The sequence below is a fragment of the Chrysoperla carnea genome, chromosome 1 (genome assembly GCF_905475395.1).
Source record: "Chrysoperla carnea chromosome 1, inChrCarn1.1, whole genome shotgun sequence".
Classification (NCBI taxonomy): domain Eukaryota; kingdom Metazoa; phylum Arthropoda; class Insecta; order Neuroptera; family Chrysopidae; genus Chrysoperla; species Chrysoperla carnea.
Window position 1 is genome coordinate 61,042,266 of NC_058337.1, and position 15,864 is coordinate 61,058,129.

At 29.2% G+C, this 15,864-nt stretch overlaps 1 protein-coding gene across 2 annotated transcripts; it reads right to left on the reverse strand.

Annotated features, from left to right (window-relative positions):
- Nucleotides 1-4,542: 4,542 nt before the first annotated feature.
- On the reverse strand, nucleotides 4,543-14,576 carry LOC123291079 (sodium- and chloride-dependent glycine transporter 1-like). Of its 2 annotated transcripts, none has more exons than XM_044871522.1 (12): nucleotides 14,463-14,576; nucleotides 13,139-13,313; nucleotides 10,397-10,528; nucleotides 9,684-9,838; nucleotides 9,374-9,468; nucleotides 8,703-8,970; nucleotides 8,444-8,547; nucleotides 7,255-7,492; nucleotides 7,057-7,185; nucleotides 5,165-5,365; nucleotides 4,745-4,912; nucleotides 4,543-4,673 (listed from the first exon to the last, which is right to left on the reverse strand). In XM_044871522.1, exons 1-12 carry the CDS (start codon nucleotides 14,493-14,495, stop codon nucleotides 4,551-4,553), a joined length of 1,821 nt encoding a protein of 606 aa, XP_044727457.1. In that variant the 5' UTR covers nucleotides 14,496-14,576; the 3' UTR covers nucleotides 4,543-4,550. The 2 variants fall into 2 exon arrangements, with proteins under 2 accessions (XP_044727457.1, XP_044727458.1); XM_044871523.1 differs by lacking the exon at nucleotides 14,463-14,576 and adding an exon at nucleotides 13,407-13,488.
- Between the last annotated feature and the right edge of the window lie 1,288 nt (nucleotides 14,577-15,864).

Here is a 15,864-nt window from a genome sequence, read left to right on the forward strand (position 1 = left end):
CTATGAACACCTATATCAAAATTTTGTTCGTAGCATCAATATTTTTAAGCGTTACAAACTTGGGACTAAAATTAATCTACTATGTATATTTCATATATACATGTTATAAAAATATAAATTTTATTGTTTATTTTTTTAAGCTGGTCGATTTATTATTTTTATTTAGGTAAAATCATAAAGTAATATTCAATGATGTATAAATTTCTTTTTATACCATGTATATGAAAGTCCCAAGTTTTTAACGCTTAAAAATATTGATGCTATGAACAAAATTTTGGTATAGGCGTTCATAAAATCACCTAATTAATCCATTTCCGGTTATCTGTCTGTCTGTCGTCTGTCGTCTGTCGTCTGTCCGTCTGTCATCTCGATAACTCAAAAACGAAAAGAGATATCCAGCTGAAACAGCGTACTCAGGACGTAAAAAGTCGAGATTGTAAATGAACAACATAGGTCAATTGGATCTTGGATCCGTAGGCCTCATCTTGTAAACTGTTAGAGATAGAACAAAAATGTAAATGTAAAAATGTTCCTCATAAAAAAATTAAAAATTTTTGTTGGAAATTTTTTTTGTAAACATCACTGTTTACCCGCGAGACCGCAAATTATGCGCAAATTGTATAGTATGTATTATATGGGTGTATCAGTTATATGTGTGTGGCATGTATGTATGTGTAATTTGATAGAGTAATCAACACTGTCTATACATGGTATTTCAACACTAAACTCAGTCAATTGCTTGTTTTCACTTGTCAAGCATGTTTTTCGTCATGTTCATATAAGTAAAATGAATACAAGAAAGTTTGTGTAATACAAAAAATCGTCTAGAAATCAATAGAATTTACTCAATTATTCAAAATTGAGTCCTTATTTATCGATAATTCTGTTGAAAAAGAAGTAACATCTATGTTGAGAGGTAGTTAGAATCGTTACCTATTGAAATATCTATTCTCTATTTTAAAAATTTTTGTATATCGTTCAATGACCCTTTTACCACTAAGTCTCACCCGTATTTGATAAAATGATCGTTTAAAATTTATTAATATTTTGGTTTTTTTTTTTAAATTAATGAATAGATAAGTGTCGTTTTATTTTATTTATTTTTTTTTATAATTATGGAAAAAAACTGTTTTGTTAATTTTTTGATTGCAAAAAAAAAACAACATTACTAAGAACTCCTTTTTCTGTAATTAATTTTAACCTCAAAAAAGGCTGGTTATAACGTCTATGGTTATATCTTACCGAGTTGTAAAGGTACTCGGTAACACCTAGTTTGTAGGTCAGAAAAATTTCTTAATTTAATTCCTTTCACCCGGGCAAATCAAATATGTCGAAAAGCTGGATTTCAGAGCCAAGTATAGAACAATCATCAGACGATTAGGATTTTTACACAGAGATGCCTGTCAGCTCCTTAAGTATTAATAGCAACAGCAGCTAAACCATTTAAAATTAATGTTTTTTGCCATGGCTACTATTTTTTTTTCTTGTTTACTATCAGTTTTAATGTGGTATTTTATATAAATTTGTGTGTACAAATATTGTTTTTTTTTTGTATTTGTTATATTATGACGTTTGAAGACCAAATAATTTTCTGACATGATTTTATTTTGCTTTACAAAGAAAAAACTTGTCTATGGGATGTAAAATCTTTCAATTATTCAAATATGTACAAAAAAGCGGCATACCATATCTAAATTGAAAAATGCAGGGAAGTATATCTTCTCTCTTAAGTTTGAAATAGTGAAAATAGTGACTATTCACTATTTGCTAGTGAGAAGTATGCCACTATTTCCAATAGTGAATGGACACTACAAAATAGAGATTTTTTATACTTTTCACTTTTTCGTTTTTAGAGAGTTAATGTCACGACAAATGTAATTAACGAAATTGCATCAATGAGAGGATCGAATTGTATGTTTCAACTATGATTTTTAACAAATTTTACAATTCCTGAAACGTATCATAGCAGTTTTGTTTTGCTTTGTTGAGTGTAGGAGTCATGTTAAAAATTACAAGACTAAAAGATGTTATAAAATCTTATTGAAATTATTTTAAATATTAATTTAATTAAAAAATGTCCAGGAATTTAAAACTCACCCATATAAAATTGACGAAAAAACAATAAACAAACATACGAAACAAACTATGGTGTTATAGATTACACTAATATGCTTATTAAGTTATTAAGAAAGTCGGTCAAGTATATGCAGACTGACTGCCGCCGTGTATAATTTTTATACCATGTATATGAAATATATTAAGGTATACTAAGTTCAGTCCCAAGTTTGAAATGCTTAAAAATCACCTAATTAGTCCATTTCCGGTTGTCTGTCTACCTGCCCGTCGTCTGTCTGTCATCTGTCGTCTGTCCGTCTGTCATCACGATAACTTAAGGATGTTCCAGCATGGTATTTGCAGTTTCTATGTTAAAGCAATGGTACAATTTTTTTTTCGACAGAATTTAACGAAAAATTAAATTTAAGAATTTAATAATGCTTACTATTAATTCCCAAAGTTTCAGAAATTTTGACCGTTTAAAATGGGAAATAATTATGCCAACGTCCTAATTTCGATCAATTTACGTCAAAATTAATATTTCGAAAGTGAAAATTAATTTCTAAATTTTTTTTTTTAGAATTGTATTGTATAAACATTTTTTTCTACTTTTTCTTCAATATATAATAATATCATAAAAAATAGTTGGAGAAACCGGACATTTTACATGCTTTAAATGGGACATGACCCTCAAAATCGCGAACTTTGTCTTTAAATATCTCGCGATCTAAACGGTCAAAAATTATGAAATTTTAAGAATTCATAAATAAAGCTATTATAAACTCGAGAAAAAAAATTCGGCCAAATCTGTCGAAAAGTGATTTCATGCTGGTACTACCTTAAAAACGAAAAAAGTTATGAATTAGAAATTTGTACATCGTGCTTAGCACGTAAAAAGAGAGGTCGAGTTTATATATGAGCAACATATGTCAATTGAGTCTTAGGTCCGTAGAACCCATCTTATAAACCATTAGAGAAAGAACAAAAGTTTACATGTAAAAAATATTTCTTATAAAAAAATTATCAAATTTTGATTGAAACATTTTTTTGTTAACCACACATTTTACCCACGAGGGCGCAAATTAGATGCAAATTTTATAGTATGCATTATATGGGAATAACAGTTATGAATATGTATCTAAAAGTGGATATCTTTCTTTACTCACGTGTCGTCAAAATCAAACGATTGCGTCATCAACACTATCTTTATATGGTTTTTAAATAATTAAATCACTCAGTTGTTCGTTTTCACTTGATTATACATGGTAATCAGACGGACGAATATGGTGCGTTAATGTGTGAACTTTGATAAATTCATACACTCTACAGTTACCCTCAAAACGAACGTACCTATTTCAAAACGCATACCTACGAAATCATATGATTTCGATAAGCAAATGTTCATGACTTATCAGTACCTTAACTATTACTAATACAATTTAACAAGTCAACTTAATAATAGCTTCACAAATATATTAGCTATCATTTCTCTATACCTACCATACGCATTTTTGTCTCCAAAAAGTGGAAAAAGGTTAAACTGCCGTAAAACACTCTGCCGCCGTAAAATATATAAAAATCCAAACGTCATTTATCAGCGGTGTAATAGATAATAAGATCCAATTTGAGAATAATCAAGATCATTAGGTCGTTATATTTCGTAGTGAATTGAATTATAATTATGGGTGTAGGAATGTTTTTTGGAGGGATTTCTGGGATTGCTGTGATTTTGTGGGTTCCGTATAAAAGAGAGCGTCCCCATAATCTACCATAAATTTTCTTAATTATCATATAAACAAAATCTTAACGGAAATATAGTAGGTTATTCTCTAAATGATCGTAATCGAATAATGCTTTGATAAAAAAAATGACATTCCAAGAACACTCAGTTATATGATGTTGTAATAGTTCAGGTTAAAAGAAATGACTGGTTAGAGACACAAGAACACTTTAAATTAGAAAGTTTTTCTTTCTTAAGAAGCTAACATTTTTAGTTTGTAACATTTTGTAACACTGAATAATCTAGGCAGAAATCCGTGGAAATACGGCAAAACAATTTTAGGTGAAATTTTGCGTCCAGTTCAGTAGTGTACTGCCTGTTTTTCATTTAACTTGAAAAATTAAAACTTTGCGGAATATGCCAGCCAATGTAAACTTCTTTTTGTAGGTTGGAGCATAATATGTCAAGTTAAAAAAAAACATCTCGTATTCGCCATGGGAACTGATTCTAGCGCTGTCTAGGGGTAGAAAATAGAAGCTGTCTCTGACAAGTCAAATTTATGCATGGCTATGATTGAATTTTTCTTTATATTTTGATAATAAGTGAAATATAAAAAAAATAAATTATTTAAACTATGTGATGTGATTTATTTTTTCTTTCTGTTGAAATTTGACTTGTCATAGACAGCTTCTACTTTCTACCACCAGATAGCGCTAGAATCAGTTCCCATGGCGAATAGGTAAACATAAAAAACAAGTTGAATTTTTAAATAAGTTTATTTGTTATTAAGATTAATATTATTAGTTTCTTTCATTGTAATTAATGTTTTCCATTCTTTGCGATTGCCAACATCACTAGGTCCCCAATCTTCCGTTGATTTTAAATTTGTTCGTATCCTCTAATAGATAAAAAAATGTATATATTTCAAAAAAAAAGGTTTTCAAACTTTTAGAATCAATCATAAATTACCTGAATAAAATTTCCTGGTGTTCGTGATATCAGGTAAATTGCATATCCCGGAATACAAACCATTGAAACTAGACAACTACTCCATCCAAGAATAATTGACCAAAATGGATACGCTTTACCATTGTACGTTACTTCAGTATTGAAAAATATAGTTGTCATGAAAATTATCTACAAATGAGAGAATTTTCAGTAATAAAACGTTCAACTGTTTTTAATTACCTAATTGGGATCTTTAAAAACACAAATTACTGTGTTTTTGAATAATTTATTTGGTAAGCACTATCAAAGGTAATTGCTACATTTGAAAATTTATTTCGAAATTCGTATGAAAGTTTAGGTGCCTTTAATCTCATCTAAAATTTTTCTGTAATATTAATGGTAGATACCGTATATTAAAATTAGTAAAACTAAATAACTTACTACTAAAATAACTGATGTTAAATATTTCCAACAAAACGGCCACCAGAAACCCATTTTTATATCCATCATAAATTTAATGTCTCTAATAAAATTATCAATTCCATAAATCCATCCCACAATAATTATCTCCATTAAACATATTAAAATTATTGAAACAGATGCGCAATACCAATCAATAAGCTGAATATAATACATTCCAGCCTAAATTGAAATAAAAAAATCTCTATTCTAATATTGCACTCTAACTCACACTGCGTGACCTAGATGTTATAAACGCAATATAATTTAATAAAAAACAAAAAATAAATAAATAAATAAAATGTTAAAATTAACACAAAATGATCGGGGTCAGTGGAACGTTGAAAATAACGGTGTTGATTTTTTTCGAACTCTGATTTTCACATGCTTATAACGTGCTATTTAAGCTATAAAGATCGTGTGATGATACGGATTTTCTTAGAAAAATAAAAAATTAACAAAATCACAAAAATGTGATTCTTGATCTGTAAGAGATTTATTGGCTGATTTGATTTTTGCTAACATCATTAAAACTACTCATCATGTCGTCAAATCCATTTGCTTTTGATGTCGAGTTTAAGTTCCTAAATTAAAAACAATGAAAAAAGCATCTTTAGCTTATCATTGTTTATATTTTCTTTTAGGTAATAACTTTTTTTAATATAATTGAATTTTCAGGTTTTTTTTTAGTTTTTTTTTTTATAAATAAGTTGTCGACATCACGAAAATAAAATTATTAAGACACCACTTTTGAGGCTTGGAGCTCAACAAGCAAATCATAATTGTACAAAATTGCGTTTTCAAAATAAATTTTTAAAGTTCTTGTTGAAACTTAAAAGAAATTTGACAAAATTATTTACCTCCAAATTATAATCATTTGGAAAAACTAATGCCAACAATTTCTTACCGACTATATTAAAAGTTTTATGGATATTCTATGAAAAATCAATCGAAATCGTCCTTATGTTTCTGATATCCTAGCAGTTGTGTGTGTTTTCAAGTTTGTAGATGAAAGTGGTCTATAATGATCCCTCAGGGTAAAACGATTCCTCGTTGTTTTAAGTAAACCATTCAAGCCTTCTAGTATATTTATCAAAAGATAGTTTCTGCGCGAGAAAATTAATCGTTTAACAAAGACTTGTGGTGATGTAAAAGTTAATTTGTGTGTAGTAACAAAAATATTAATTTTACTACTTGTGATTTTTAGTAAGACAAACAACGAAAAATTAATTTTTTTGTATTAGTTTTTGCCGGCTGGCTGTTTATATTTTTGACTTTTGTTGATTTTTAATAATATTATAACACATTTTCATAGGCGTATAATAAATTTTAAGGTCAGTTTTTATGACGAAATTCAAATATGTCGTTACGGGTAAAATGATCCTCTTTATATAGGCTAAAATTATCTATATTTTGTGTGTAAAATTATAATAGATAAAATGTTCCCCCATCATGTAAATGATCCTCCGTCGGATTTTGAATGTATTGATTTAGATGAATTTACCAGTGACTTTTGTCTTCATACTAGTCGTTGATGCAATTTAAAAGAACAGTTAATATTTTTTTTTATGTGAGCTGTTTGAAAAAAATGCAATGGGATCATTTTACCCACTATCCTTACAAGGTCGGTCAAAACGATCCCTTTTGAGAAATATTGAATAGTTCTAAAAATTGGAACAGATCAAGAGAAATTTACATACCAATATTGTAACATTTGAATGAAGAACTCGAAAATATTTCGACGTTGTACATATGTCGAATAGTTTGGCTTTAAATTACATTTTTTCTTACGGGGGATCATTTTAGACCACCTCCCTTACCATTTTTTTAAATTTATCTAAATATAATTCGTATAAGGATAATTTGAATCTTACCCTTGAAACAAACACCAGGGATGACACAAAAAATATACAAATTGACAAGAATGTAATCAAGGTTTTATGTTTGCGCAATCGTGGATGTTCATCCATAATACTTGTAATAATTGCTTCAGTTTGTACAAACTAAAACAAAAAAAAGTTGAAAGTTTTAATTCGCATTTATTTAATCTATTATAGAATCGAATACGTTACCAAAGTATCAATTCCTAATAAATACAACATGACGAAGAATGCGATTGCCCATAAATGTGGGAGTGGTAACATCGAAATCGCTTCGGGGTATGTAATAAATGCCAAGCCAGGTCCACTAGTGGCAACTGTTGATACGGGTATACCTGTTTTATGAGACATAAAACCTAATACAGAAAACACAACAAATCCAGCAAAAATACTTGTACCACAATTAACAATTGGAACGACAATAGAATCTCTAAAAAAAAGGTGTGTTAATATTTTGTTAAAACACATGGAACATAATAGAAAACTTAAACCACTAGTTCGATTTACATCTAGGCATATAACTATCACGAGTATGACAGAGTACATGCGTTAAGCAATGCATCTAAGTAAGAGGTATTATATAGATATTATATCAAATTGCAAAAAGTGTATTGTAGCTTCGATGTCTTTTAAGCTATACAACAGTTCTTCTGTTTGTCTTCTGTAGAGAGTGGGGGTCAACACATGTATATAATACCTCTCACCTAGATGCATTGCTTAACGCATGTATTCTGTCCTACTCGTGATAATTATATGCCTAGATGTTAATCGAAGTAGTGGTATAATAATAATTAAATATAGTTTAAAAGACTAAAAAACACCTTTGTTGCTTGTTCTAAGTATAGTATGGTTATCGGTAGTATAAAAAATGTATATAACGGATGATGTCCTATACATGGGTATGATATTGAATAGTTACATACAAACATACAAACATACATACATACAGGTGAAGCTAATAAAAGCGTGTTAAAAATTCTTAAATTGTAGACTTATAGTGAGTGCTATTGGACACTTAGGCCTTATGCACGTAACAACAGTAAAAAAAATAATTTTGTTAAATATTAAATTATCTAGCAGTAACTTAACGTCTCTGAACAAAAAAATGTTGGTATAGACAGCTGCATTTTATAGGCTACCCTACATTTTATCAATTTGTAGGTCAGCAGGTTGCAGGTTGTAGGTCTTTGGCAGTCAAACACAATTGAAAAAGTACGGTGTTGAAAGACCTGCGCTTTTTTAGTTCTAACTCTAAAAAAATGTTGTTGGAACTGATCAGTCAATGTAGGAACAACCCTGACTAGCCTGGGTTGCGGTCCGTCAAGTGAATAATATAATTAATTAAGAAATATTAAACATTAAAATTTAAAATACTACTTACGATTTAACGTTATTATGAAATGGATTGAAACTAGCCATATTAATAATTCCACCCCATCCAGGACCCAATGAAAAGAATATTTGTAGTGCAGCATCTGCCCATGTCTACTAATAGCACGAAGTAAATTTATTTTACAGAAAGTATACCTGTTTATAACACACAAAACCTTAAATATAAAAATTAAACAATTCCTAGCATCTTTGCCTTTAATCGCTTCATTGCTTAATTTTTACATTTTTTTTTGTTGACCTACACAAACCTTAAAGTTCCATAAACGGTTCCAATCTGGATAAATATAAAAATATATTCCATCCATAGCTCCGGGTAACGTTATTCCACGTATAAACAATACAAAAAGAATGATAAACGGAAACGTAGCAGTAAAGTAAACCACTTTACCAACAGATTTGACACCTTTACTAATACAAAAGTATACCACAATCCATGATAATAGATTAGCAATGAGCAACTGAGGAACTATTCCACCGACTTCATTTATACTGTCCGATATATTTAATACTTTAAAACTGGAAAAAAACCAGTGCTATTCTTATAACATTATTCGTATATGGCTACAACTATTAATTTAGGTTTCCTATAATTATGCAGATTCCTTTTTTAAAAAGTTATCGCCATTATATTTCGAAAACAGGATGCAAGATCATAAAACGCGTATAGAATCGCTTTAAGGGGGAACGAAAATGCTTTATTTTATTATTAATTAAATGGAATAGTATTTTTTTTTGTAACTGATTATTGTATTGTTCTTTGCGGTAAAAAAGCTACTTTTGTTTGGAAGTTTGTTTCTCAAGACCTCTAGTTTCGAAACATGACAGAGGCATTACGCAATTTGGGCCCTTAGGTTTTCAGAGCTTTTCGATTTTAAAACCAAGCTACTAAGCAAAATTTCTAGTAGATATTAAAACTTACTGAAAAAATTCATCAGCTGGCGTCCGTCTTTTCTCATATGAAGAATCATTTTTGCTTAACATAAATTCTGTTAAATGACTTGAACTACCATCTAGCTAAAATATAACAAAGAGTTAAATGAGTTTTTGTATTGGTTGTTCAAACTGAAATGAGATTGCTCGAAAGAGAGTGGATATTTTAAGTGTATATATGTTCACATCCATCTAGATCTATACCTTCTTTTATCAATCTCATGTCAGATTGAACCATACATATATTATTTGTATGATAATTCATAGGAAATTTTAAAACAATATATAATCACTTAAACCTCGAGACATTTATCTGTATTCCAAGGATTATTGCAATCATCCCACGGCAAATTCGCTTGTAAACAATTGTAAAGGAACACAAATGGTAATGAAACAATTACATTGAAGTATAGTGTTGTAATTATATTTACAATAACTGTTGCATAGCCGCAACCTAAAACAAAACAAGTAAAAATAAGCAACTGATTGAGTTAATTGTTAAAATAGCCTTGTATGGACAGTGTTTAATATCAGTTCTTGCATTATTTTTAAGAAATAAAATAAGAAACAGAATCATATCGAATATTTGAAGCTAACAATTTTCAGCTCCCTATATTTTATAATTTGGGGCATATGGGAACAGATCCTAGAGTCCTCTGACCCAAATGACCTATTTTGGTCACTTATGAACTCGAAGTAACTTTTTGCACTCTGAGTACACTATAAAAGTTCCAGCTCGTCACCACTTTTCGTTTTTGAGTTATTTTAGGTGATTTAATGAACACCTATATCAAAATTTGTTTTGTAGCATTACTTCTAAGCGTTATAAACGGGAGTTTTTGGATTAAACTGAATATACTCTGATATATATTTCATAGATACATGGAATATATGAAATATTAACGCGTTTTACTTAAAGTATGTAATTAATATTGTAAAAAATTTAGTGCAAGGTTCCTTGTACCGAAATAAAAAACAATTTAATAAACGGATTATTATGCATAAATCTTACCTTTTAACAAAGGACATATTTTAAAAATTGTAAGACAACTACTGCTTGAAAATTGCCCTAAGCAAGATTCCATATAAAATAATGGTATACCACAAAAAGCTAACATTAATAAATACGGGATCAAAAACGCACCTAGAAAGAAAGAAAAATATTTTAATCGGAATACACTAAAAATAATTTGGGTCACAAAACTGATTATACTAGTATCAAAATTTTGGTCATTTGTAAAATTATTTCTTGTTTCTTTATTGGCTTTACAATTATTACCGATAGTTTTAAATAGTGTAATATTTACCGAACCTACCCACGTTATAAAATATAATATATATGAAGCCCAAGCATGAACTGCGTTCATAAGCCGTAAGCCCAAACATGAAATAAGGTAATAATAGAAGTGTCGAATTATCTGAATAATATCTTCGATTGGTATGATCTTGAACTGCATCTGACAGTAACGACTAGCTACTTAAGAAACATCTTTGAGTAGTTATCCAAATAACATATAAAAATCAGCTTTATGGTGTAGCGTAATCACAAATTAATAAATTTACGAGGTGTCTGACAGACTGAAGAAATCAACTAAAGTGACTAGCTATGCATTTTTTTTTAATTTGACTACCATTTGCAATCTGTAATCACAATAAGCAAATGTGTTAAAAATGAACAGGGATATTCAATTTGTATCCATGAATGCAAATTATAATTTACTTATACTTCGAAAATTTTTTTTTTCCGTAATTTAAAACTTTGAACTATAGTAAATAATAGTATTTGCTGACAATAAGTTTTTAAAATTAAATAATAATTAAACTAAATAACAGAGTGGTATTCACAACGTGTCCCACTTGCTAACTATGTGTTAAATCTATATGGTAACTGAAGAAATTGAAATATTTTTAATCTTTGAGTTTCTTCACTATTGTCCAACAGATTTACTGCCAATGTATTTGTATGTGTTTCTAATCTCTTCAAATACTCAGCACTGAACTTCACTATTTCATTTTTCACTGTGTTCACTTTTAGGTTTTCGCGAATTTCACTATTCGGAATAAATTAGGAGGCCCCTGTCATAGCTCGAAGTATTTTTGATTGGAATCTTTCAAGAATCTCAATATTGGAGTTTGAAGCAGAGCCCCCAAAAATTCAATTTCATAGGTCCAAATTGGCTTGAAGACTGCTCTGTAAACTAACAACTTATTTCTAAGCGATAATTGTGAGTTCTTGCCTAAAAGCCAATAATAATTGCTAAACTTGAGACCTAGCTGTTTTCGCTTTTTCCAATTGTGTGTACGCCAAGTTAATGTTTTATCTAAATTCATTCCAAGACACGCAGTCAACGCAGTCGTGGTATAATTTTGCTATTTATGTGTACTTGCGGTGAAACACCTCTACATTTTGTATATACAGTATGGACGGATTTTGTTTCATTGATAGTTATACGGCATTGTCTTGTTCATTGATTAATTTATGGATGGCGTGATTTAAAATAGTTTTAAAGTTTTACGATTTAAAGTAAATGTCTTGCATGCCTAGGGTCTTATACTACAACATAGTTAAAAGCTATCTGAAGTTAAAGTATCAATGTTTCTCTCTCTTAGAGGGCTAATTTTTATTGTCAATCTTAAAGGACTTTCACACGATTGACATATATGGGCAATGTAGGAATATTAACTATCTGTAACAACTATTGACAATCTCACTTCGGGGATATATTTTTATTGATATACATTGCAACTATTCAAACAAGTGAAAACGAACAATTTACTGAGTTAACTTGAAATACCCCATACAGAAAGTGTTGAATGTCAATGCTTGCATCCTTGCATCTATACATATAAAATGCTTTGTCCTGAATGACTGACGGATCATTGTACAGCCTAAACCGCTAATCGTAGAGACCAGAAACTTGTAGAGTGTGTTCTTTGTATGACGTAGGCATCCAATAAGAGATACGAGATTTTCCAAAATTCTACTCCTAAAGAGGTAAAAAGGGGATGCGAATTTTATACATGGAAATCCATGTTAATGATTTTATAGACAAATGTTGATCAACGTTTGCATGTTTTTCATGTTACTATAGTTTTTTTTAACTTCATGTGGTTTATACATAATTACAGAGAATTTTAATTATTATTCTCACCAGGGGTTTGTAAGGAATCATTATTTATAAACTGAAAATTTGGAATTTTATTGCATCGTTGCACGAAATATTTGGAACAATTTGAAGTTAGAAATATGAAACTTGATATATGAGCTCATGGTTTGAGATAAAAGTTTATTTTACTTTTTTTTTTATAAAAATTCATTCTTTAAAAGGGTCAAATTGGTGATGAAAGTTTATATGAAACTCTGTAGTTTTGGTTGTGAAAAGGGGATGATAGTTTGTATGATTCTTCTTTTTTGAATTAACTACTTTAACCGATTTTGTGAATTATTTCACCTGTAATAAGTTACAACTCAAAGTTTCTGAGATATCGCAATGTTTTGGTTCGATTTTAGTCCGTATCGATTCGATTTTTTTATTTTTTGGGTCAAAATTACCTTATATACTGAATTTTATCGAAATTGGAGATAAAAAATTTTTTCGATTTTTTGCAATTTTTTTAAGGGTACCCCTTTGTAAAAATCGAGAAAAACGCAAAAAAAAATCTGAATTTACAGTCAATTTGTATTAAAGCAGTACACTTTTACTTTCCTCAATATTGAAAAGACATTCTTTTGTTGGAAATTCTTATAACTTACCACCGCCATTTCGATAACACAAATATGGAAATCTCCAAACATTGCCAATACCAATTGCATATCCCAAACATGACAATAAAAATTCAGTTTTATTTGCCCATTGTCCTCGTGTGACCTCCTCAGAAGAAGATAATTTTTTGGATTCTTTTGTTGGTGTTAGTTTCTTGTTATTTACCTAAAATAGTTGTAGATATACATATTAATTACAAACACGTTTTATCGATATTTGTATCAAACATTTTAATATTAAAATAAACGTTTTATTCACTTTCATCGACTATGCTTAACCGGATTCGATAACCGTTTCAATCTAAACTATTAAATTCATTTCTTAGGCATTTATCCAGAAATCAATTAAAACATTTTTTATTTAAAAATTAACAAAACTTTATTCTGATGCCATGTTAATAAATATATAATTTTCTACCGAAAAGTATCAGATCACGAATTTTGCACTTTCACTTTGAATGCTTTAAAATACTAAAAATAAAATAAAAAATATGAAAAATATTTCTCACGGTAGGTATTATATATATATATATATATATATATATATATATATATATATATATATATATATATATATATATATATATATATATATATATATATATATATATATATATATATATATATCCTTTAACAAAAATGAAGACTCCATAACAGTAACAAAAATAACTCTATAAAAATAGCATACTAAAAGTTTTTTTTAAATCATTTTTAATTTTAGTTACTTTACTATAATATGTATTGTTACATACTACGTACATAAAACCTTTCCGTAACGTTTATGCTGTTCGTAGATTTATTTGAAGCACTTTACGAACTTTGGTGATTGGCTATAAACATTTTATGATCACTTAAATAACATCTTCTCTTTTTACGGGAATCATTTTAATTTTTTTTTTTATTAATTTAGTTTAACGGCTGTGCGTTAAACAGCTTAGGTCATATGTACAGCCAATAATATACAGTGTATTAATGTTATAATATTTTAATTATTATTAAATAATTTTTATAGGTGGCATAAAAGTTCAAGACAAAATTAAAGGATACATGTCTTCACCATTATGGATACATTTGAACCAAACAAAATCTCAAATCTATACTTGCAGGGAGCTTCAAAGTTCGAACGATTGTCACCAACAACTATCGGGTATAAAATTCTGACGATATATTTGCACGCATGCGTCTGATGTGAGTAGTTTCCAAATTATAAAATTTTTAAATTCATGTCAAGCGACGAAACGAGGCTCACGAAACCGATTAAGGGTTAAGTCGGCTACTGGTAAACAATATAAATATAAATTATATTAGTACTTACAGTATTTAAATGAGAAAGCTCATTCTCTTCCATTTTTTGGAAACAAAAAATTAGAATGTTAAAATAAAGAGTATAGAACGATTTTAACAATCACTTCGACTATGCGGCACATAACTATCATTACAACTACAAAACAAGTCCCTATAAATGTTTTTATTTTATTTATTTGGACTGCAAATTAATTCTAATATTGTCAAAGTAGGGTTGCCATACACTCTATTTTTATTACGTCATAGAATCAGCATACATTAAAGAACCAATAATAGTCCTACATAGTTATACAATTTTTGGCATGTAAGTAAGTAGTGTCTCGATAATCCGAATTGAATATAAGCCATGGTGTTTCGGTTTACTGGATTTGTTAGGATTACTGGGATTGTATAGAAAAATCAATGCATATAAGTATGTGCCATGTATATAAATATATCATTTTTAAGTGCTTGTACTCGAACAGGCATATAGGGAGTGGTGTGAAAAGGCCGGACAAAAAGTTTAGAGATAACTGAACGTTTCTCATTAACAAACGTTCGGCTTCCTGAGACTCTACTGTAAAAGGTATTTAATATTTCTTACACATAGTGACCATCGATTGCATGTTTTTAACTTATTTTAAAATCTAGATTAAGAGTATTTATGAAAATATATTTTGATTTAGATATTTTTTTTTAATTAATATTGATATTAATATAAAGTGACGTAATTAATAAATCATAAAATTTAAATAATTACCTATGTTTACTATTTATTACTAAAGTATTAAGTGTCTTCCTGTCTGTTTGCGTGTTATTCAAGTATAACATAAAACTATTGCTCCGACATACAATAATTGAATTTGCACAAAAGGCCATTCAATTTTCTTAAAAGCTTATGATTAGACTTAAAAACTGGTGTCCTAAATTTTATGTCGCTATGATTACAGAATTCGATGATATAACGATAAAACTTTATGTTCTCATAATTTATATGCGTTAAGCGGTAAAGTATGCGGAAACATATCTGATGAATAACGTTATGTTTTGTTTTTTATTTTTTAGGTGGCATCGTCTAAAAGAGCTCTGAAGCTAAATTCCAAAGCCAAGTTGAAATTTATTGTGAAGAATGGGGATAAAACTGCTTATGGAGGGGAGGTCTCGGTAAGCTCAATAACTAGAATGATGTTTTGAGGTAGTACTTGCTTTAAAATTTGGTGCTTTCTCCAGAAAAGTGAGCGTATGGTAGTAGTTAGTTTTAAATAAATATCACTGATAATATCATATAAGGATTATTTCACTTTTCACGATTCTTTCTTTTTTTTGCATCAACGCTACTCCAAAAGTCAATCCTATTATATACCAAATGCAACAAAAATATACCGACGTAGTTTATGAAAACATCTACATAAAAAAACGAGAAGGAGAGCTGA